At 33.8% G+C, this 26,458-nt stretch overlaps 1 protein-coding gene across 2 annotated transcripts in view; it reads left to right on the top strand.

Moving 5' to 3' along the window:
- Positions 1-26,458, top strand: part of GPHN (gephyrin) — a 601,186-nt gene that overhangs the window by 228,543 nt on the left and 346,185 nt on the right. For both annotated transcript variants that reach the window (XM_024747262.1, XM_024747261.1), the window contains exon 4: positions 15,416-15,508. In XM_024747262.1, coding sequence (XP_024603030.1) covers positions 15,416-15,508 — 93 coding nt within the window. The remainder of the gene's footprint in view (positions 1-15,415; positions 15,509-26,458) is intronic.

Here is a 26,458-nt window from a genome sequence, read left to right as displayed (position 1 = left end):
AGATCCAACCTCATCCACCAGAACACAGGCACCAGTCCCCTCCACCAGGAGGTCTCCACAACACACTGAACCAACCTTAGCTATGGGGGGCAGACACCAAAAACAATGGGAACTACAAACCAGGAGCCTGAGAAAAGGAGACCCCAGACACAGTAAGTTAAGCAAAATGAGAAGACAGAGAAACACACAACAGATGAAGGAGCAAGGTAAAAACCCACCAGACCAAACAAATGAAGAGGAAATAGGCAGTCTACCTGAAATAGAATTCAGAGTAATAATAGAAAAGATGATCCAAACTCTTGGAAACAGAATGGAGAAAATACAAGAAACATTTACCAAGGACCTAGAAGAACTAAAGAGCAAACAAACCATGATGACTAACACAATAAATGAAATTTAAAATTCTCTAGAAGGAATAAGTAGCAGAATAACTGAGACAGAAGAACAGATAAGTGACCTTGAAGATAAAATAATGGAAATAACTACCACAGAACAGAATAAAAAAAAAGAATGAAAAGAAGTGAGGATAGTCTCAGAGACCTCTGGCACAACATTAAATGTACCAACATTGGAATTATAGGGGTCCCAGAAGAATAAGAGAAAAAGAAAGTGTCTGAGAAAATATTTGAAGAGATTATAGTTGAAAACTTCCCTTATATGGGAAAGGAAATAATCAAGTCCAGGAAGCAACAGAGAGTCCCATACAGGATAAATGCAAGGAGAAAAGCACCAAGACACATATTAATCAAACTATGGAAAATTAAATACAAAGGAAAAATATTAAAAGCAGCAAGGGAAAAACAACAAATAACATACAAGGGAATCCCCATAAGGGTAACAGTTGATCTTTCTGCAGAAACTCTGCAAGCCAGAAGGGAGTGGCAGGACATATTTAAAGTGATGAAAGGGAGAAACCTACAACGAAGATTACTCTACCCAGCAAAGATCTCATTCAGATTCAATGGAGAAATTAAAACCTTTACAGACAAGGAAAAGCTAAGAGAATTCAGCACCACCAAACCAGCTTTAATACAAATGGTAAAGGAACTTCTCTAGGCAGGAAACACAAAAGAAGGAAAAAACTTGCAATAACAAACCCAAAACAGTTAAGAAAATGGTAATAGGAACATACATATCAATAACTACCTTAAATGTAAACGGATTAAATGCTCCAACCAAAAGACCTAGACTGGCTGAATGGATACAAAAACAAGACCCGTACATATGCTGTCTACAAGAGACCCATTTCAGACCGAGGGACATATACAGACTGAAAGTGAGGGGATGGAAAAAGATATTCCATGAAAATGGAAATCAGAAGAAAGCTGGGGTAGCAATTCTCATATCAGACAAAATAGAGTTTAAAATAAAGATGATTACATGAGACAAAGAAGGACACTACATAATGATCAAGGGATCAATCCAAGAAGAAGATATAACAATTGTAAATATTTATGCACCCAACATAGGAGCACCTCAATACATAAGGCAGATGTTAACAGCCATAAAAAGGGAAATCGACAGTAACACAATCATAGTAGGGGACTTTAACACCCCACTTTCACCAATGGACAGATCATTCAAAATGAAAATAAATAAGGAAACACAAGCATTAAATGATACATTAAACAAGATGGACTTAATTGATATTTATGGGACATTCCATCCAAAAACAGCAGAATACACTTTCTTCTCAAGTGCTCATGGAACATTCTCCAAGATAGGTAATACCTTGGGACAAAAATCAAGCCTAGGTAAATTTAAGAAAATTGAAATCATATCAAGTATCTTTTCTGACCACAGCACTTTGAGTCTAGATATCAATTACAGGAAAAAACCTATAAAAAGTACAAACCATGGAGACTAAACAATATACTACTAAATAACCAAGAGATCACTGAAGAAATCAAACAGGAAATCAAAAAATACCTAGAAACAAATGACAATGAAAACACCACAACCCATAACCTATGGGATGCAGCAAAGCAATTCTAAGAGGGAAGTTTGTGGCAATACAATCCTACCTCAGGAACCAAGAAACATCTTAAATAAACAATTAACCTTACACCTAAAACAATTAGAGAAAGAAGAACCAAAAAACCCCAAAGTTAGCAGAAGGAAAGAGGTCATAAAGATCAGATCAGAAATAAATGAAACAGAAATGAAGGGAACAATAGCAAAGATCAAGAAAACTAAAAGCTGGTTCCTTGAGAAGATAAAATGATAAACCATTAGCCAGATTCATCAAGAAAAAAAGGGAGAAGACTCAAATCAACACAATTAGAAATGAAAAAGAAGTAACAACTGACACTGCAGAAATACAAAGGATCATGAGATTACTATAACAACTATATGCCAATTAAATGGACAACATGAATGGACAAATTCTTAGAAATGCACAACCTTCCGAGACTGAACCAAGAAGAAATAGAAACTATAAACAGACCAATCACAAGCACTGAAATTGAAACTGTGATTAAAAATCTTCCAACAAACAGAAACCCAGGACCAGATGGCTTCACAGGCGGATTCTATCAAACATTTAGAGAAGACCTAACACCTATCCTTCTCAAACTCTTCAAAAATATAACAGAGGGAGGAACAGTCCCAAACTCAATCTACGAGGCCACCATCACTCTGATATCAAAACCAGGCAAAGATTTCACACAAAAAAGAAAACTACAGGCCAATATCACTGATGAACACAGATGCGAAAATCCTCAACAAAATACTAACAAACAATCCAACAGCACATTAAAATGGTCATGCACCATGATCAAGTGGGCTTTATCCCAGGAATGCAAGGATTCTTCAATATACACAAATCAATCAATGTGATACACTATATTAAAAAATTGAAGGAGAAAAAACATATAATCATCTCAATAGATGCAGAAAAAGCTTTCGACAGAATTTAACACCGATTTATGATAAAAACCCTCCAGAAATTAGGCATAGAGGGAACTTACCTCAACATAATAAAGGCCACATGTGGCAAACCCACAGCCAACATTGTTCTCAATGGTGAAAAACTGAAACTGTTTCCTCTAAGATCAGAAACAAGAGAAGGTTGTCCACTCTCACCACTATTATTCAACATTGTTTTGGAAGTTTTAGCCACAACAATCAGAGAAGAAAAAGAAGTAAAAGGAATCCATATCGGAAAAGTAGAAGTAAAGCTGTCACTGTTTGCAGATGACATGATACTATACATAGAGAATCCTAAAGATGCTACCAGAAAACTACTAGAGCTAATCAATGAATTTGGTAAAGTAGCAGGATACAAAATTAATGCACAGAAATCTCTTGCATTCCTGTACACTAGTGATGAAAAATCTGAAAGAGAAATTAAGGGAACACTCCCATTTATCATTGTAACAAAAAGAATAAAATACCTAGGAATAAACCTACCTCAGGAGACAAAAGACCTGTATGCAGAAAACTGTAAGACACTGATTAAAGAAATTAAAGATGATACAAACAGATGGAGAGATATACCATTTTCTTGGATTGGAAGAATCAACACTGTGAAAATGACTATACTATCCAAAGCAATCTACAGATTCAGTGCAATTCCTATCAATCTACCAATGACATTTTTCACAGACTAGAACAAAATATTTCACAATTTGTGTGGAAACACAAAAGACCGCAAATAGCCAATGCAATCTTAAGAAAGAAAAATGAAGCTAGAAGAATCAGGCTCCCTGACTTCAGACTCTACTACAAAGCTACAGTAATCAAGACAGTATGGTACTGGCACAAAACAGAAATATAGATCAATGGATCAGGATAGAAAGACCAGAGATAAACCCATGCACATATGGTCACCTTATTTTTGATAAAGGAGGCAAGAATATACAGTGGAGAAAAGACAGCCTCTTCAATAAGTGGTGCTGGGAAAACTGGGCAGCTACATGTAAAAGAATGAAATTAGAACACTCCCTAACACCATACACAAAAATAAATTCAAAATGGATTAAAGACCTAAATGTAAGGCCAGACACTATCAAACTCTTACAGGAAAACATAGGCAGAACAGTCTATGACATAAATCACAGCAAGATCCTTTTTGACCCACCTTCTAGAGAAATGGAAATAAAAACGAAAATAAATGGGACCTAATGAAACTTAAAAGCTTTTGCACAGCAAAGGAAACCATAAATAAGATGAAAAGACAGCCCTCAGAATGGGAGAAAATATTTGTGAATGAAACAACTGACAAAGCAGTAATCTCCAAGATTTACAAGCAGCTCATGCAGCACAGTATCAAGAAAACAAAAAATCCAATCCAAAAATGGGCAGAAGGCTAAATAGGCATTTATCCAGAGAAGTTATACAGATTGCCAACAAACATGAAAGTATGCTCAACATCTCTAATCATTAGAGAAATGCAAATCAAAACTACAGTGAGGTATCACCTCATACAGGTCAGAATGGCCACCATCAAAAATGTACAATCAGTAAATTCTTGAGAGGATGTGGAGAAAAGGGAACCCTCTTGCACTGTTGGTGGGAATGTAAGTTGATACAGCCACTGTGGAGAGCATTGTGGAGGTTCCTTTAAAAACTAAAAGTAGAACTACCATACGACCCAGCAATCCCACTACTGGGCATATACCCTGAGAAAATCATAAATCAAAAAGAGTCATGTACCACAATGTTCATTGCAGCTCTGTTTACAATAGCCAGGACACGGAAGCAAGCTAAGTCTCCTTCAACAGATGAATGGATAAAGAAGATGTGGCACATATATGCAATGGAATATTACTAAGCCATAAAAAGAAACGAAATTGAGTTATTTGTAGTGAGCTGGATGGACTTAGAGTATGTTATACAGAGTGAAGTCAGTCAGAAAGAGAAAAACATATACCATATGCTAACAGATATATATGGGATCTGAAATATATATATATATACCTGATTCTGAAGAACCTGGGACGGGACAGGAATAAATACGCAGACGTAGAGAATGGACTTGAGGACACGGGGTTGGGGAAGGGTAAGTTGGGATGAAGTGAGAGAGTGGCATGGACATATATACACTACCAAATATAAAATAGATAACTCGTGGGAAGCAGCCGCATAGCACAGGGAGATCAGCTCGGTTTTCTGTGACCACTTAGAGCCGTGGGTTAGGGAAAATGGAAGGGAGACGCAAGAGGGAGGAGATATGGGGATATATGTATGTGTATAGCTGACTCACTTTGTTATAAAGCAGAAACTTACACACCATTGTAAATCAATTATGCTCCAATATAGATGTTTAAAAAAAAAAAGCTTTTAAGTTTCATTAGGTGTCATTTGTTTATTTTTGTTTTTATTTTCATTACTGTAGGAGGTGGGTCAAAAAAATCTTGCTGTGATTTATGTCAAAGAGTGTTCTTCCTATCTTTTCCTCCAAGAGTTTTATAGTGTCCAGTCTTACATCTAGGTCTTTTATCCATTTTGAGTTTATTTTTGTTTATTGTGTTAGAGAGAGGAAACTAATCTTAGAATCCTAAGGGAAATTTTGGAGGGAAGCTTTTTTATTGGTTTGTTTTCCATATTTTAACCATTCTGTTTTTCTAGGTAGCAAATACTTGACTGATTGGAGAAAGCCTGAAATTGCATTTCTTATATTAGGTAGATTCCTAAGTTTTCCTATTGGAGTCATCTTGAGATAATATGTTTGATTTCCTATTATTTATTTCAATGTCCTTTCAGAGTTCTAGTCAATCTTAGGAAAAGCTTTATGTCGGTAGCATCATCACAATTTATTCACGTAACCTATTATATAAGATCACTGGAGAGTACAGATATGCACAAGATATGGCTCTTAAGCTTAGTGAAGGCCTTAGGGAAAATAGGATAAAAAGGTCAAAAGACATATCTCTTAAATCCATTTAGGTCTTTAAATCATTTGATTATTCTCTTTTGCGGTTTATGTTTTAAAAAATGTCATTTCGATTTTGACCTATCATAATTCATGCTAAGAAGATTACCATGAACCCTGAACTCTACTGATATCTTCTAAGGTAATTAACTTGTGGAGAAATTCCATACTTAGACAGTGTAACTCTGACAGAAATAATGTTGAAAAGTAACAAAAGTAATCATTTTTTCAGCCCTTGCTATGTCTGAAGTATTCTGCCAAGTGCTTAACTTCCATCTGTGATATTCCATCTTTAGGAGCAAGTCCTTGGTATTCTGTGAAACAATTCAAGTTACTAATTCCTCATCGTAACAGTGTTCCCACACTATTGTGATAATTGAAGAATGTGGACCCGGGTTACCTTCTTTCAGAACAATACACTGGAGATGCCCAAGCACAAATTATTTATACTTGAATAATTAGGCATGTGATATAGTTGTATCTACTCATTTCTATTTCTTTCAGCAGTGAGAGGATTAATATACTGTTACCTAGTTGAGGTTGAGAAAATCATATTGATAAAAGACATTTAGTAGCACAAGAAAAGGATTATCATAAGTAATATTTATCTGCTGTCCACAACCATTTGACACAATCAGTGCAAGGTCTTACATTATGTTAATGAAGATCAACAATGGTTAGAACTCTAATCACTCACATTCTTTAAAATAAAGATATAAGTAGTACATACAGTATTGGAAAACTATATAGTGTTTGGTGTCTAAATGTATAGAAGTAAACTGAAATTGGTCCAGGGGTTAAGAATCAGACAACTTGAATAAAAGAACAGCCTCACTTTCTTAAAAGGGAGAAGGTACAATTAGCCTGAAATAGCACCTGGGTTGACATTTTTTGTGGGTGTAAGAGAATAACGAATGATGATTTGAAATGCAACAAATCTTAGTTTTGGGATATTCTCTACATAAGAGATGTCCTAAGGATTATGTAAGCATGTATACATATATATATTTTTCAATTAATTAATTTATTTAATTTTATCTCCGTTGGGTCTTTGTTGCTGCACGCAGGCTTTCTCTAGTTGCAGCGATCGGGGGCTACTCTTCAACACAGCGTGCAGGCTTCTCATTGCCATGGCTACTCTTTGTTGCTGAGTATGTGCTCTAGGTGCTAGGTACGTGGACTTCAGTAGTTGTGGCACGCGGGCTCAGTAGTTGTGGTGCACGGGCTTAGTTGCTCTGTGGCATGTGGGATCCTCCCGGACCAGGTGTCGAACCCATGTCCCATGCCTGCATTGGCAGGTGGATTCTTAACCACTGTGCCACCAGGGAAGTCCAACACATATATATATTTTTAAAAATAGATGTTTTGAATGCATATAATGTTCATATACATGGAAATGGAAAATATAAATGTATGAAGAGTTATGGATGAATACTCCTTGGATAAAGCCACCTGCTTCCTTTTTATCTCTACAGCCCCCAAAATATCTCAGAAACCCTTATACTTCTCATTTTAATCACTTGCTATGCTCTTTAGTCTAATAGATGATACCTATTGTTTGCATTTACTTTTTTAAGAGCTTAGTGAAAGCTTCAGCTATGTTAACAAGTATTTAGAAAATGTGTTGCTGTTTTCTCCAATGAAGAAATGTTATTTTTAAAAAGTTTTAAGGAAATATATTTTAAAGAATATATTTTAAAGTGGCTTGGAGTAGATTGACAAAGCCAAAAAGGACCAGAGAAAGAGATTTTAAGCCCAGATAATACATGAATACAGATAAGGTGATACTAATGGACAAGGAATGGGAGGATCTGCTTAATAAATGAGAAGTTAAAACAATTCAGGAGACAACTTGGAAAAAATGACGTGAAAGAAGAACTTAAGAAAATTTTCCTAAAATATTAAAACATGCTTAAGATACTTGGATATTTAAAATTGTTCACATTAAGTTATTTCGTTAGTGGAAATGATACTGTGTTATTTATAAAAACGAGTAACTGCAGAGTTTTAAAAAATCTAGGAAACAAAATTCTAACTGATTTAAAAATTTTCCATTTGAAGAATTTTAGTGGATTTTGAACCTATTTGTTAACATTTTCAAAGTAACATCTTCCAATTATTTTGTAGAAACAACTAATGAATATTATAAAAGATGGAAATTTATTAACCCCATTTCAAAAAGGCACTTGCGTGTTTGGTGGATGAGATTGAAAAATAAATGTTGTGTAATGATGTAGTAAATATAGGTAAAGTACTTCTTCCATTTCAGTCTAGTTATCTTTTAAAATTATTTTTTACTTTTTAATTACCATATCACAAAATATCAAACCAAGATTTTCTAAAATAACGCGTATTAATCACATTGCTCTCACAAAAACATTGTTGAGAACTTTTTGCACATTATTTAGTAAAATAAAATGAAAAGCTATTTAAAATATTACATCATCTTTATCTCATCTTTTTAAAATTTCTATTTAAGTGTGATAATACTACATGCTTTTCCAGTGGTTTATGAAAATAACATTCAGAAATTGTTTACTGATAGAGATTCATGATCAACCTTTTGGAGGTTACTCTCAGAGATGAGACATGTAAACATGTAAATTTCTTTCACCTGTAAAAAGTGCTTTCCAGAGGAACACACTTCAGGAACAAATTGCCTGGAGGCGTTAGAGGAGACTTTACTGAGATGACCCTAAGACCCTGTTTCATTATGTACACATAGGAATTTTTCAGGTGGTTATTTCACAGCTCTTTAGTAGACCAAAGAAAAATGTAACATTTCTCAAATGATTTTATTTTGGTGAGGTCTGCTTAATTCAATGATTCATGTTTCTGTCAATAAATGTAGAGAAAAAAGAAAATGTATTATTTTAGATTTAGATCTAGATGAGTATGTGACTTCGGGCGGACGTAGAGAAAGATGGCTTGTCTAAACTTACTTCCTCATATCTCTTACTGTCCCATTTTTCTCTTTATTGGGTTTTTCACTCTTGGGCAAGAGAAAAGTATTGCTGAAAACCTCTGTAGTGATAGTTTTCATCCTAGTTATGGTAGAGAAACTGTTATATATTCATAAATATGTAATATCTGTAAAAAACTTTTCTTAACATGGGCATCCCTCTTTCATAGCACTAACCATGATATATTGATGTACCATACTATATTAATTTGTTCATACCTCTGAGCTCTTTGATATCAAGGACATTTGTCATGGTTTGTTTTTTTTTTCCCCCATTCCTACATTTTCCTGCACATACTAGGCATTGGTATGTTTCTTAAACTGAATAATTAAATGATACAATCACTTCCGTGAGACTTTATGCCAGTTTTTTTAAATGTAACTCACATCAAGTTCACTTTCAAAGCTATTTGGAAATTTATTATAAAGTTTGTATAAACTTATGACTAATAAGATATAAATTGGAAATAGAGAAAGAGAAGGATGCAAAAATGCTAATTATGAAAATAGTTAGGGAATCTGTACTGTATTTGTTGCATTAAAAACCACCACAAGGGCTTCCCTGGTGGCGCAGTGGTTGAGAGTCCGCCTGCCGATGCGGGGACACACGTTCGTGCCCCGGTCTGGGAAGATCCCACATGCCGCGGAGCGGCTGGGCCCGGGAGCCATGGCCGCTGAGCCTGTGCGTCCGGAGCCTGTGCTCCGCAACGGGAGAGGCCATAGCAGTGAGAGGCCCGCGTACCGCAAAAGAACAAAACAAAACAAAACAAAACCCACCACAAAACTTAGTGACTTAAAACAACAATGACTTAGTATTTCTCACAAATCTGTAGATTTGCTGGTTTCAGGTAGGTGTATCATCTGGTCTTACCTGGAATCACTCATGTGGCTGAAATAATTCGTTAGCTCAGCTATGGCTAGAGAGTCTAACATGGCCTCAGTCAGATGTCTAGGGCCTTGCTTCTATCTGTTTTGCTAGGCCTTTCTCTCCACATCATCTCTCACCATTCCATGATTTAGCCTGGGCTTCCTATCATGTTAATAGAAGTATACCAAAACAGTGAAGGCAGAAACTGTGAGGCCTTTTGAGACATAGGCTTCAGAACTCACACACCATGACTTCTGCCCCATTCTGTTGGCCAAAGTCGTAAGTCCAGTCCAGATGCAAAGGTTGTAGAAATACATTCCACCTCTTGATAGGAGGACTTATAAAGAATATGTGGCCATATTTAATCTTCCACAATAATACATGAGTTGTTGTTAAGTATAAAATTTGTTTCTCAGCTGGCTCATAATGGGGGGAAATGAGACATTAAAGTACTAGCTACCAGAATGAAGAACTAATACCAGAAGAATCCATTTTTTTCTTCCAGTTTTATTGAGGTACAATTGACATGCCGCACTATATAAGTTTAAGGTGTACAGTATAATGACTTGACTTACATACATCATGAAATGATTACCACAATAAGTTTAGTGAATAGAAAGAAATAGAAACAAATTTTTCCTTGTGATAAAAACTCTTATGACCTACTCTCTTAACATCTTTCATATATAATGTATGGCAGTGTTAGTTATAGTTATCACGTTGTACATTATATCCCTAGTACTTATTTATCTTATAACTAGAAGTTTGTACGTTTTGACCACCTTTATCCAATTCCCCCTCCCACCACCCCTTGCCTCTGATAACCACAAATCTGATCTCCCTTTCTTTAAGTTTGTTTATTTTTGAAGTATAATTGACTTACAACACTATGTTAGTTCCTGAAACAGGACAGAAAATTAAAATTTTTAAATCCCTTTAGTTTTTAATAATACATGGGAATTACAAACAATTCCAAAAATACAAAAAAACTAAAATAAAAAGAGTAAAAAATAAAATGCACTTCAAATCTGATTACCCAGAAATATTATTAAGATTAATTGTAAAACATTCTAACATCTTTCTGTGTCTATATTACAGGTAGAAGTATGGATGAATGAATGTTTAATTGAGTAAAAGATACAGCTATATGAAATTAGGATAATTCTCTAAAGTTAATACAGAATAGCATTTTATTTCATTTAAACAGAGGGAAAAGAAAATGAATGAAAAGAGCATATTACAAGAGATATTATTTGCTAAACAGAGATCTCTCTAAAGTTAAAAAAAAATCAGGAAAATCATTAATAGGTTACAGTCATAGTTTTAACTTTTTAAACCTTAGGGTTTGTTGAAAGATAAGGAAGCTAGCACTGTTACATTTCCTTCCAACTACCCTCTCCTTGCCTTCAAATTTCTGTTTATTGTATGGTTATCAAGAAAAAAAAAAAGAAAACCTGCTTGAACAATATCCAGTCTTCAATCTGAGCTTATTTTATAAACCATTGCAGAGACGTAGGAAGAAAGATGAAGTCAGCCCAGAGTATATCAGATCTTGACAGACTTGCACAAAGGAAAATAGAGGAAGCGAGGGAATAGAGACAACATATCGTCTTTTATGGAATGCTCTGTTTTTCTCTGTGAGATTTTATTAAATGTCCAGTACTAGAGTTTTTCTACCTATATAAGGGTTTAACTCACCGTTTATGTGGGGATATCATTGGGTTTCAGATTAGTTCCCCAATTCAGTGTGCATTTGTTCCTGGAACCTTCAACTTGATCACAGAGATTCAACCCCTTGTTTCATTTGTTTCTCACAGCAGCTGCTTTCAAGATGAAAAGATAGTTTCTTTCAGTTTACATCTCTCTAGATTTGAAGGTATTAGTGAGAATTTTTATGATTCGGATAATTCACCATTATGACTTCTTTGGGAGCCAGAACAGCATTATGAGCCTCAACCCTGCTGCAGTATGCTTCTCAAAGACCATTTATTTCTGTCGTTGACCACCCAACTTTTGAGATTTATGACATAAAGCTGTATATTTTTCCCCGTTTGATCATTGCTGGTGGAAGTTTTTTCCTCTAGTTTTTACTCTTTTTTGTTGTTGTTGATTTCTGTTAGATATGGAGAGGCAGAAATTCTTTGTTACAGCTTGATCCTACTGTGCTAACCTGTAAGCTCAAGGCAGTAAATTTTTAAAGAAATACCTTTTATGTAAGGGAAAATCACCATTAAAATAGACAATGTCTTCAGCCTCAGTTTTGCAACAGATGCAGAGGAATTTTTCATAATGATGGTTTATGTAGAAATCCTCAATGACATACTACCTGGTAGCAGCCAGGTATATCTCAAAATGAAAGGTATCTTATAGGTACAGAAACATATATGATAAGATAAATTGCTTTCAGGTGATCTAACGTGATAGAAAAGTAAGACTCACAATATCCTGAGTGGTACATGGTTAGAAAGCATGGCTTAGTCCAGTTTAACGTGCATATATAGCACCTTGAGAAGTCTTTCTAAAATTGCAGATCCTGAATCAGTAAGTCTTGGATGGGACCTGAGATTCTATATTTCTAACAAGCTCCCTGGTAAAACAAATGTTGCTGGTCTTCAGATCATACTTTTAGTAGCAAGGTTCTTGACTAGACTCACAGCACCTATACTTGACTCAGTCCTTGAGGCCAGGGCCTTATTTGTCTTTGGATCCCTGTTATCTAATGAAGTGCCTGAATAAAAGGCACTTTATTGTTAAATAAACGAACTGATGTGTTAAATAAGTATATGACCACTAGGTGTCTGGAATACTCGTATTTTATATTAACGGTTGAGAAAGAATCCTTATGTTTTGGAGACCAGCTGAGTGAATAAGATTCCTATTTTCTCTTAAAAGTGCAAAATCCTAACTAAGATTTTTGCTCAGTTAAAAAACTGTGGTACATCACACAGCTACTTTGGACCACAAAATATTACTTTTCAAATACTAGAACATATCCTTAACTGAGCTCGAGATACCAAATTTTATTTAAATGAAAGAAAATCTATAGAGTATGTGTTATCAGTTATCCATCCTGGGAATAGAAAAATTTAAGTAATATTCCTGTGGTGCAACTAACCTTAAGCTATGACCTCTTTGTGGGCCCACCCAGTTGGGTTAGCTGTGAAGTTCACCTTCAGATAACTGAACTTATTGTCTCTTTAAGCTAGTAGTTCTCAACTGGTTGGCAGCATTTTAAAATTACCTGGGAAGCTTTTTAGAATCACAATTTCCAAGCTGTACCCCAGAAATGAGACCCAAGCATCAGTATTTTTACAAGCTCCACAGATAATTCCAGTGTATAACCAAAGTTGAGAACCATTACTGGACTATGACCTCTTTAAAACCAGGGTCAGTCTTTCACTTATTTTTTAACTCTTAACACCTAAGACATGGTATAGGTCCTCAGTAAATGTTTATTTAGTCAATGGATGAAATATAAGAATTATTGCCTGTTGCCAAACAATAGCATTCTTCACTCTAAAGGGACTATTTTGACTATTTTTGTTGGCATCTTGAAATTTGAAAAGTTTGAATTGCCCTCTTGGTATTGACAATACTGAAAATTAGTATTTGATATAGTTTTTTTTTTTTAGTGCTTGAGCTGTTTTGTTGATGCAAGTTGGATTTCACATCACTTTTTATCAAGATCTGATACAAATGGAAGTGTGGTCAAAGACTAGAATGCTGTGGCACAAACACTTCAGTAATATGGAATATTACAAAGAAATCTAAAGTTTCTAAGATCTATTAGTGGGAAGACAAGATCAGTTCATCTCATTGCTGAGTTATGGAGTCAACTATGTATTTTTTTATAGACCAGAAATAATAACTACTTAGAATGATGAGTATTTTTGCTTTTCTAATTTCTAAATAAATAGAAGAACAAAACAATGGAAATTTTAAGTTTGATTTGTGAAACCACCACATAATCACCTTTATTATAATAACCATTGATTTTGTTTGTTTTTGTTTTTTTAACATCTTTATTGGAGTATAATTGCTTTACATTGTTGTGTTTGTTGCTGCTGTATAACAAAGTGAATCAGCTATACGTATACATATTACCACCGCGCCACCAGGGAAGCCCTGTTTTTAGTTTTTTAAGGAACCTCCATACTCTTCTCCATAGTGGCTGTATCAATTTACATTCGCATCAACAGTGCAAGAGGGTTCCCTTTTCTCCACACCCTCTCCAGCATTTATTGTTTGTAGATTAACCATTGATTTTTTGTGTGTGTGAGCTTTCCTCAGAACAAAATTGTAACTATATCAGTGGTGGGAGTTCTTCAGTTAGTCTCTAGTAGTCTATATTTTATGTCTTTTTAAAAATAGTTTGTTGCCATTAATTAATCACAGCAGGGGAAAAAATCTCCTTCATTTGGAGTTTTGCGCTCTCCATTCCTGTGATACCAGGATGAAATAAAAATGAGTAAGGAAAGGGAAAAAAATCATTTAAAAATCCTGAATTGTCCTTCTGAATAATTATCATGCATTTTGTCTCACTGATGAATTAGAGAACTGAAGACATTGTATTTTACATATAGATATCAGCCTGCTACTGGTATTTCACATCTAATTATCAGTACATAAATGATATAATTGTATTATTAAGTTTTGGACCTGAATTGTATAAAGGTAATGAAACAATAAAATACCAAAGCAAATATTTAATTATAATTTAAATGAGCACTTAATAGTCCTTTTTAATAAATAGCCAAAATGTAGGATGGATGAATAGAACTAGCAATAGAGTAAGCAGAGATCCTTGTCCCACTTCTTTACAAACTAGCTGGGTAACTTTGAGTAAATTATTTAACCACATTGTACTTCAGTTGTCTTATCTGTAAAATGAATAGACAAATCTACTAAGGTCTCTACCAACTCCAAAATTTTATGGTATGTAATTCTAATCTCAACTAAGTGTCATAATATTGGTGTGGAAAAAGAGAAACTTTAACCAATCATTTATTCCTACACCTTTCCTTTAAGGCAACTATTTAAAATAAAATCCTGAAAAACGTAAAACTTTCCTAAACCACTTGAAACTTAGGGAAAAAAAATATTGACTCAATCATAGGCAAAATATAGAGGAACATCTGTTGAGGGTCCAACAACTCTAAGTTTAAATTCTAGCTTTTTCCCCTTCTAGTTTGTGAGCCCATGAGCAAGTATATTTCTTGATCTCTCTGAGTCTATTAATGAATAAAACCAATGAGTCTGTTTCCTTAAATATAAAACTGAAGTGTGACTATTTACCTGACAGGATTGCTATACTTATTAAATAATGAGATCATATAATTAGAAATAGTGCTCAATTTTTTCAACCTTAATATATTTTGAGTGGCTGACAAGATGTCAGACATGCCATTTAAATACATAATGAACATTAATTATAAACTATTTATGCTATTTCCTGTGTTACATTTACTTTCAAGAATATGATGGTTGCATCTTCATTTTCTATAATGAATAAAATACAGTGTCTTTTGATTAACTGCAGTGTCTTTTGATTAACAGTAGAAACTGTTCCATGAATTGTGCTTCACATTTTTCTTAATGAGTGTTGAAAAGAATCTGTTTCTTCACTGTATACGAAGTATTTCAGTATGTGAATGTTTTGAGTAGGCAGGCAAGTCCTTCTGCATGTGAAAATATTATTGTTTTCTTTCAGGAAACCCTGATAGATTGGTGTGATGAAAAGGAACTTAATTTGATACTAACAACTGGAGGAACAGGCTTTGCGCCACGAGATGTCACTCCAGAGGTGAGATAGTATATGCTTTTCTGATATTCAATGAGTAGACTATTCATGTTATTTTTAATCCTTTTTATTCTTTTTATATGATTTATGTAATTTTGCTAGACAGAACAAGAGACCTGTGGTTCTAAGAATGTGAACATTTTGCTGTGGGAGAATCATTATATTAAAAAAAACTTTCTTGACTTCTTTTCTTTGGACTTAAAGTAGAAATTATCTAAAATGAGGAAGATTGAACTGGTCCAGAAGGTAATCCTGCATTTGCTCAGTGGTCTGTGGTATCGGCTGAATTTCAGGCATATTGCCAAAGTAGGTAACAGCAGAACTCTGACTCAGCATGGCATCTGGTCTGATGTGCTTTGTTAATATAATTCAAAATGTTTCTGATTTGTCTTGAGATACCCTTGTCATTGGTCTCAAGTAGGATGACTGCAATAGCATATTTATACCAATTTTATAGTATTTGATGAGAAAGTTATATATTCCATAATTTTAAATGTGAATTTAAATGCAGAATTTAATAAGCCAAAAGGCAGAATTAATCTCTAGGCTTCATGCCACAAGAATCACCTTCAACCTTGCACAGGAAAAAAAATTAGGGAAAGAATGAAGAATAGACAGTGCTCAGTGATACAGGAGGAAAGTCCTTCTTTCTTTTTAAAGAAGCCATAAGCTTCATGTGTCACTTCAGAGTCATATGCAAACTTATATTAATACTTGTGGCATTGTTTCCTTTACCTCCCAGAAAAGTGTTTCTTGGCTGAATTTCAACCTACTGTTAACTGGTTTTTTATTTCCAAATCAGTGCACCATTATGTCTCCTATCTTATTCATAGCGAGATACTTCTGCTCAGTACCTATTAAATATTATTGTCCTTACTCTAATATAGCAGTTTTCAAACTTTAGCTTGTACCACAATTAGAGGTAAAACAGATTGCTGTGTCTCACCCACAGTGTTTCTGATTCAGTCAATCTGCAGTGGGTCCCAAGAATTTGTGTTTCTAGTAAGGCCCCAGGTAATACACATGTTGCTGGCCCATAGACCATGCTTCCAAACTTTGGGAACCATTGGCTCTAGTATGTGAAAATGCACATTGTTTTAACAAGTTTTAAAATGTTTTCTATTCTTCTATGTAAAAATCATGGCACAGAAATTTTTGGAATATTATTATAATTAAGCTTATAAATAAAGTCATTTTGTTAAGCAATTAGAATAGAATTCTGGGAGATTGTTAGCTTCAACTACTTAAAAAAGAAGTAATTCTTATATAGCTTCTGGGTCCTAAGGGGAAATGGTCCTTTGGCCAATTTTTATATTTCTTTTAAACTGTGAGACTAACTTAAAAAGTACAATTGGAGGGGAGCCATCTCCTGTAAAGGTGTGTTTATGTTTTGTTTCGTTTGTAAGAAAATCTTCCACATATGTGAAGACATTGATTTTTGGAGTTTGAGTGTTGGGTTAAGTGTTTGAAGTAAATGACCCTGGTTTTATATATCCTTGTTGTTTGTGTACTGGTTTGATATTTTCATAATATTACTTTTATATCAGAAAAGTAAAAAAAGTTACCATAGAATTCATTCATAACCAGTTAACAAAATTATTTTTAATTGTGGGAAAATAATTTGCATCACAAAATTAAATATTTTGTATTCCGTGGAGTTTCAAGTTAATACCAAAACACTAGGTTGCAAATCTAAACTTTTAAATTCTGGCTCTGCTACTTGCAATACGGTGAGTGTAGACTAATTATTAAATCATTCTGTGCCTTAATTTCCTATAAAATGAGGGAAATGAAAGTGCTTATCTACCAGGGTGGCTGTGAGGTTTCAATGAGAACTATTCCTGGCATTTTAGTAAGCACTATGTAAGGGTTAACTTATAAGGGTTAATTTTTTTATTAGTTATTACATAACTACCAAAGTGGACAAATTTGTAGTATTTTTTATATATAACTATCAAATGGGCAAAAATAGTCGTATACTAGATTTAAAGTATATCCATGAAATCGTCACAATCTTGTTAAATTTTTAAAAATTTTAACAGAGTAAGCTTCATATTTTATCTTTTCCATCTCCATATAATTCAGAGGTCTTGAAATTCTACCATTCTAGTATCTGTTTATCACCCAACCTTTTCTTTGCTACTGTTAACAAGAGTCTATGTCTTTCTATGACTTTTTGTATTTCATTATATCAGAAAATTGAGAAGTCCTTTCTTTATTCTTCAGTGCAGTTTTTCAGTTACCAGAAAACCTTAGAAGTGCTCTTATATTTGTATATGCCTATAGCAACTACCTGACTAAAATTGTATTGGGGTAAATACATATAATTATGTCTTCTCTAATATCTGTTTTTGAAAACAAGTAAGTTACCTGATTGTGAATATCTTGATCTTTAATAGATTTACTTTATTTCAAATTATATATACACACACACACACACACACACACACACACACACACACACACACACACAAGGTATGATTATCTACAGCAAAAGTCCATAGGGCTGTTAAGCCTTTGAAAAATAAACATAAAAGCAATATAAGACCACCCAAAAATAATTCTCCTAATTTCTTCTTATCTTTAAATAGTTGCAATTTTTATAATATCTAAAACTTAACACTGGGATGTCAGCTAGGAATCCAGAAATATAATTTTGGACCTGTAATAATATAGTTAATTGTCTTAGATAATTGTGCCTAAAAAGAGAAACCTATTTGTAGAGCATATGTACCTATATACAACTTAAGGTTGCAAATATTTTTAAATAGAGTCAGAAGTTATTGACAGAAAACACAAATATTAGTGATAAAGGTAAAATAATATAAAACTTCTCCCTTCAGGTGCTAATATTTTATAGTCAGTAATTGTCAGTAATAAGTTTGATCTACAAACACAATGGACAATGTTTGTGAGTTGTGTGGGTTGTTTAAAAAAAGGAAGGGGGAGGGCTTCCCTGGTGGAGCAGTGGTTGAGAGTCCGCCTGCCGATGCAGGGGACACGGGTCCGTGCCCCGGTCCGGGAGGATCCCACATGCCATGGAGCGGCTGGGCCCGTGAGCCATGGTTGCTGAGCCTGCGCATCCGGAACCTGTGCTCCGCAACGGGAGAGACCACAACAGTGAGAGGCCCGCGTACCGCAAAAAAAAAAAAAAAAAAGAAAGGGGGAAAATGATAAATTGAGTGAGTGAAATAAAGCAATCTAAAGTTATTGGCACTGTGTTTGAACCTTAGAGAAAATGAAAAGTTTAATAGCTTTAGAGTTCTTCCAGGTCTATTAACAGAAAAATGGAAATAGCAAGTTTAGTAAAATGTATCTTATTTACATATTTTATACGAATAAGGCAATCAGAATTGATTTTCCTAAATTACGAATTTGTTTCTACTTTTAGGCCCTGTATCTTAGAATGAGGTTTATCTGATAGTCACGTACCTGCTGGTCTGTTCCCTGCCTCTCAACATGAGATACTATCAAAGCTTACATATAGTAGCATAATAATCCATACTCTACAACTTTTGAAAAGCTTTATTTTTAATAATAGATTGCATTTTCTCGGATCTGATAAAGGTTGGATAATCCGTTGACATTGGTGAAGTGCTAGTAATAAAATTCTATAGAATGTAACTCATTGCCATACCAAGTATATTATCTCTTCATGTCCCATTATCACTTAAAAGCAATTATATCCAAAATAGGTATTATTACGTAAAGAATCTTTTATTATTCTTAAAAGGTAAAAGTATAATTAAGGACGTATAAGTGAGGTAAAGTGAAAGCCCTTTAGACATAAAGTCTAGAAGAGAATAAAAGATGAAGAAACATTTATTTTAAAAAGAACATCTTTGCAATTACAAAGAAATGTTTGATAATATATTATGGTAAATTAGAAAATACTGAACTATTTAATATTTGTAAGGTAAAAATAATTTTCAGCACTTTTAGACTACTAAGTTACACCAGAATAAAAGGTTGTATAATAATATATTATTTTGATTATGAATTAAAGAGTTAAATAAAAGCCTAGCATGCATCTTAGGTCTCATTTATTTATTCATTTATCAAGCTTTCTATTTTTAATCCTTGATATATATCTGATGCCATGCTGGGTGCTGGAGTTAAAAAATGAATAAGACATGGTCCCTGTCCTCAAGAAACTCGATCTATTGCAGGGGTCAGCAAACTATGGCCTGTAGGCCAAATTCAGGCTGTCATATTTCTTTGTATGACTTGTGAACTAAGAATGGATTTTTCATTTTTAAATGGCTGAAAGAAGTCAAAAGGAAAATAATACTTTGTGACACGAGAGCTATTTGAAATGTAAATTTCAATGTCCATAAATGAAGTTTTATTGGAACATAGCCACACTCATTCATTGACCTATTGCCTATGGCTACAACAGCAGAACTGAATAGTTGAATGAAAGCCATATAGGCCTGCAAAGCCTAAAATCTTTACTATCTGTTCCTTTGCAGAAAAAGTTTGCCAACCTCTGGTCTGTTAGATGAACATAAGTCATCTTTACTCACATTTTTAACTGACTTTTAAATTTACTTTTACCTTTTGTTCTTCAGTAATTTGAAATGATGTTGGGTTTCATTTCTTAAATTTTTACTTTTAGAAGGAGCAAAGAAAGAACACTTTTCTTCCACAATAAAGTGTATTGCACCATTGTCTCAGTAGACAATATAGAATAATAAAAACAAAAGATCCCTCATTATAAATAATACATAAAATTTTGAACCTTCAAAATTGATCAAATTATTGGATTTGTTATACATTAAGTAAAGTCTCACTCCAAAAAAATTTTCAAGCATTTGTTCTTAGTAGTATCTCCTAAAAAGTGTCCTGATAAAAGTTGTCATTATGAAATAAACTAAAGGAGGAATCGCAAAAATTTCAGGAAACTATAAATTTGATGTAAAGGATGTTCATTTAAAAGGGTTGTTATGGTTCATTTTGGAAGTGAAGAGGCATCTGACAAAATGACTAATGCTGAAAGAGGTAAAATCTGGTACAAAGGATGAATTTCTAGGAAAAGATTATGAATTCCAGATCACATATTTTGTTTATAGCCTAAAATATTTACATTTCTTTGGAACAGATTACTACCTAAACTTTCTACAAATATTTTCCACTTGGGTTATTAGGAATTTTTTTACAGAAATATCAAATCAAAGAAAAGCTATTTATTTTATAAAATTTATTTCATAATCAGTATATTGAAATTTATATATTTCATAACTTCAGGTATGAATGTACTGTAAGTCAACTATAATTTTATGTGGTCATTAACCATTTTTCTTACATTATAATGCTTCAAAAACGAGAATACTGTGTAAGTAAAAGGAAGGAGACATAATTGAGCTGAGTTACTGACTATATGTTAATGATTCTTAATTTGTGACTCTTGTGAAAATCAGTGAGAATTTACATTTAACAGCACCATCTAAAAGTTAACATTGGACATTTTAAAACCCAGAAGAACTCTCCTGTATTATAGCAGAAGCATAGCAGAACACCATGTTTAATAATTTGTGTTTTTGAAAGAATATTTGATCACTACTGTAGGTCATTTAAATTATATAGTTGCTTTCAAGTACATATCAATATTCTCTAGAAAACGTTAATTTCCCTAGCAAAGTATCATATACTGATACTGTAGAACTCTATGAGTATTTATTTTGTAATTCTAACATTGTTATGACTAAAGTAAAATACTATTATACATGGTAAAGGTAAAAACAACCATATTGAAATAAAATTCTGAGTATTTTTAAATTGTTCTGTATAAATAGGATAACTAAACAGTGTGAAATTGGTAAGAAAGCAGAATACTAGAAACTCTTGTACTGGAAATATTTAAAACTAGATTCAATAAAATATACTATCCCTTTATGGTCAAATAAGGTTATATTTTATGCCATTTGAAGGAGCTCTTTTTGTAATTTTTATGAAATAGTCCTGGACATGGGAAATATGTTTTCATCTTTTTACCTTTGTCTAAATATGTTGGGATGCAATATGTCTATATCCTGATACTAACACTTAGTGAGTCAGACAGACCTAAGTTTGAATCTAAAACTCTACCACTAACTAACTATGAAATTAAAGCAAATTAACCTGTTCAAACTTCAGTTTTCTCATCTACTCAATTAACTAATGCCTACCTCTCAAGGTTGTTTTTTCTGATAATTGAGACAATAAAAGTAGTCAATAATACTAATTAACAAACATATATAGCACTTACTATGTGTCAGGAGCGATTTCAAGCATATGTTAATTCATTTAGCCTTCAAAACAACCATATGAGGCAGGTACTATTGTTGTATCTATTTTAAAGGTGGAGAAACTGAGACAGATCAATTAATTGATTTGCCCAAGGTTAGCCAAGCTAGGAAGTGACTATAATGCATGTAAAAGCATCTAGTATAAAACCTGGCTTGTCTGTAGATGCTCAGTAAATGTCCTTTTTTCCTTTACCTTTTTTTTCTCATTTAATTAATAATATTACCTATTACCTCGTTAGATATGACAGCCCCAAATGTTTCTGCTACTAACCATTGTACTCTGATACCTATTGTTAGCTATTAGCATACCTGGTGGATATGTCTAAAAAATAAGAATGTTAGCATTTTCCCACTACTCCTTCAAGGCATGGGCAAAGGAACAAGAATAAGAATTTCTATAGTCTATATGATATGTGGATTATTAGTGCAGTTGCATTAAGTACCTCCTGATATCCCGTCTGAACCTATTTACTTTGTACCTCTGTAGTTTAAAATTTTTGGAGTATGGCTTGAAATGGCCCAAATATGTGACATTCAGGATAGCTTTTTAGTAATAGTCCCTTTTATCTGGGGTTTATATTTATTTTGCATTATCCATTGTAAAGTAGTATATGCCTCAGAGCATGGGCACATTTATGACCTACCAGTTTGCTAAAAACAACATTTATAGTCTTTGTTCAATTTAACAAGTATTTACCAAGCACCTTGGGCTTTATTGAGTGAATGCTAAAGTACATGTACTCCTAAAGTTGTCACTGACAAATCAAAACAATACAAACTTAGTATCAAAAATGTTCAGACAAATGGGCTTCCCTGGTGGCGCAGTGGTTGAGAGTCCGCCTGCCGATGCAGGGGACACGGGTTCATGCCCCGGTCCGGGAAGATCCCACATGCCGCGGAGCGGCTGGGCCCGTGAGCCATGGCTGCTGGGCCCGTGAGCCATGGCCGCTGAGCCTGCGCGTCCGAAGCCTGTGCTCCGCAACGGGAGAGGCCACAACAGTGAGAGACCCGTGTACCGCAAAAAAAAAAAAAAAAAAAAAAAGTTCAGACAATTCAGGTCAAAAAAATTCTTTAAAGGGAAAGATTAATATAAAGCTGAGCTATCAATGAAATTTTTATACAAGTAGAATTTAAGCTAAATTGAAGGAGAGAAATAGGATTTAGATTAGGAGAGAAGAAGACATTACTGATGGGAGTAAGAAAGAAAGGGAAATGTATGATCAAGCTACAGAGAAAGATAAAATTAAGAAAATCTTCCTAGCTAGAGCAGAAGATTCACTTTACATAGAAGGATGGATAAACTAGAACTATGTTATTTTAATCTCTTTCTTAGAACAGCTAGAGTAGTACCATCTGTGGAGATGCAAAATAGCAACTATCATTATTCAGAGATTCCTCTGAAGCCAAAATTCATAAGATGACTATCAACCAATACACACAGTAAAACCATGCCATCAATCCTTTCTAAAGGTAAACGCTTTTGAGAATTGGCACTTATTCAATAAGTGTACATTCCCCAGTAAGACTAACATCATTATTTTTGAAGATTGGTTTTTTTGCCCTAGATTTTGTTTTGTTTTATTTTGTTTTTGATGTAATGTGCAAACCTAGTGACTATCCATACCATTACTTGTATATAAAATTTAAACTGCTGTGAAGTACCAGGTTCCAATTTTGTTGATTTGTTGTTTGGAAACCTTTTCAGTCAATACTTATCTTACCATCAAAACAAGGGATATTTTTTATCATAGATTTTTTTGTCAGTGCTGTACCTCGAGTTGGCTTAATGTTTTATATAAAATTACTAGGTAATAATAGAGAACTCACTGTTTGATGAGAATTCAAAATCCGTCGTGTTCAAAGTCCTAGCATGACCTTTTCATCATTCCCAGCCTTTTTGTGAACATCTCAGTCACAGCTTCTTTCATCTGAGAGTTAATTGCTTGTGTAGTTCTAATTATTTGAAAGTCCAACCCTGCCACCTTACCCAAGACATTTACCCTTTGTTTTATTTATGCATTAAAAGGAAAAGCTCCTTAGTATTACTATCCCAGTTGAAAAGTAACAGGTATAACATTAGAACATTTAGATAATTAGAGCAATATGTGACATTGCATTTAAAAATCATGTTGAAAGCCTCCTGTTCCACATAGCAATACTGCAGAGGGAAGTGTACATTGTTCCTTGAGGTGGGGATTTTGGAATTTTTAGCATAAGGCAAAAAGAAAAATTTCATATATGAAGAACCCATAAATAAAACGCTGTCTTCATTTTCCCTTAAGTACGTTTCTTTATTGCATGCCTACTCTGCATCAGAACAAGTTTTCAACTTTTGGGGAGTCCTAATGGGGAAGAGAGATGAATCATATCAGTTAACATACAAGTGAGTACAAATATACTTATTATCGTAAATTCTATGTCTAATTAGAGCTCTTACTAGAAAAGTAGTGTTGCCCATATAACCATTTGTGACGCAGCATAACATAGTGCTTAAGAGCACAGACTACTTGGATTCGAATCCTAGATTCACCTCTTACTAGCATGTGACCTTACACAACTTACTTTACTCAGTTTTCTTATGTGTAAAATGGAGAGAATAAGAGTACCTACCTCAGAGGGTAGTTATATTATGTGAGTTAATGTGAGTAAAAGCAATATTTATTTGCTACATAAATATTTCCTATTATTACCTACAATCTAAATAGAACTTTAGCTTAAAAAGTAAGTAGATAATGGTTGAGTAAATATTGAAAGAATTTTTCTCTGGGGAAAAAATCAATCAGGATAAGTTACAGAAAAGGAAAAAGAAACAGAGATGACATGCTAAATGTTTATTTTTACCTTGAATTTATCAGAGTAATAAAATCTTGAAATCAGTGTTCCAACTCACCCTTACAACCTACTCTCATAAAATGAACAGAGACTGGCATACTAGAATAGTTTTGCAAAATATATGCTAAGATATTGACAATAAAGCATCATTAAATATTTTGCAAATATAAAATGCTAAAAGCATGTTTATTTAGAGATATAGTTTCAGGAATGAAGATTTCGGAATATTCCTTTCTTCATTATTGTCTGAAACCAAGAATGTGAATTCATTTTCCTTTTATTAGATCTCCATCTATAAAATGGACTTAATATCACTTTTCACACAAAATGTAATATAATGACAAATTGATTTATATCTATCAAGTCTTCTGAGCTTCTTAGAATTATATCACTGAATTAGAGCAGAATATTTGTATTGCCAGGCATAAAAGGAAACTGATAGAGGGTAAGAAAATGGACTCAGATAACAAAATAAACTGTTTGGAATTATTCTAATAATTTTACTAGTATTATTTCCTCATATTGGAACTTGAGAAAACCATGGCTGCTATTAAAGAATGGCAGACAAATATCCAACAGAGGGAGTAACCATTTCAGATAATCATAATAACAGACACAACTGAGAATTTACAGGAAGAATCCAAGTTCCTTCAAAAGATGCTGAGAAGAAAGAAGTAAAGCTGTTGGAAGTATGGAGTTTGAAAATGAACTGTTACCAGTTGCACAGAGAGGGAGAAGGACATGAAATATCAAAGGCAACAATGCAGAAGAAGCAATTGATTGTGCTGAAAGGACCAATTGATAAGAGGCAATATATTATAATCCTCTATGAAGACTGAAGATAGCATTATATTGTTGGATGTTATTGAATAATTTAAGTGTTTTCCCCTCACCTTCTTCACTCCTTCCCATAAGTTTGATTGCAGCATATGTTATATGGCCCTTGCATGTAATAATCCTCAGCATGAAATTTTATGTGAGGAGAAGATAGGTCAGTTTTGATTAGGAGATGATTTTGAATAGAGTTCTGCAAATTTTAAGAATACTTTTCTACAAAATGTAGGCATTGGAAGCAATGACAAAATTAGTTTTGAATATTATATAAATACGGGATTTCCCTGACAGTCCAGTGGTTGACTCCGTGCTTCCAGTGTAGAGGGGCATGGGTTTAATCCCTGGTCGGGGAACTAAGATCCCACATGCCATGCGGCATGGCAGTAAATAAGTAAGTAAAGTAAAATGGGGTCGTCTTATAATGTTTCTCATGCTTGCAGTGATTCAAGACTATATTTTATATAGGAGACCCGCATTATAACCCCATTGATAAGATTCAAAAGAGATTCACGTCATACCAATTTCCCACTATTGTTAAACACAGTATTTAGAGGTTTTGGGTAATTACATGATACTTTGATATGAGTTCTATTTGTGGGTCCTATTTACTTCCCTTTCTCGTTTACTCCCTTTTTGGCATTTTTTAAGACTTGCCTGTACTGTATCCTGTCCCTTAAGATGGGATTGCTCTGTGGGGTGGATAGATGAATGAATATCACCATCAGTATTAAATATTTAGAGGAATGAGAGGTCTGCTTTTATATAATATTGAAAGCCTATCCTAATATAAATGTACCTTCCCTCATAGGTGTATCTTGTGCAACAGTATTAATAATAATGCTCTAGTTTATCTTTGTTCAAACTTTAGTTATTACTGTTTGCCTTTTAAATATAAAATACCTTAAAAGAGGGATCAGCAAACTTATTCTTTAGAGGTAGTAAATATTTAGAGATAATAAATATTTCAGGCTTTGTGGGCTATATAGTCTCTGTCATAACT

The sequence above is a fragment of the Neophocaena asiaeorientalis genome, unplaced genomic scaffold (genome assembly GCF_003031525.2).
Source record: "Neophocaena asiaeorientalis asiaeorientalis breed wild unplaced genomic scaffold, Neophocaena_asiaeorientalis_V1.1 scaffold398, whole genome shotgun sequence".
Taxonomy (NCBI): Eukaryota; Metazoa; Chordata; class Mammalia; order Artiodactyla; family Phocoenidae; genus Neophocaena; species Neophocaena asiaeorientalis.
The sequence above is the reverse complement of the archived record's forward strand: the minus strand, read 5'-3'. Positions and strand labels throughout refer to the sequence as shown.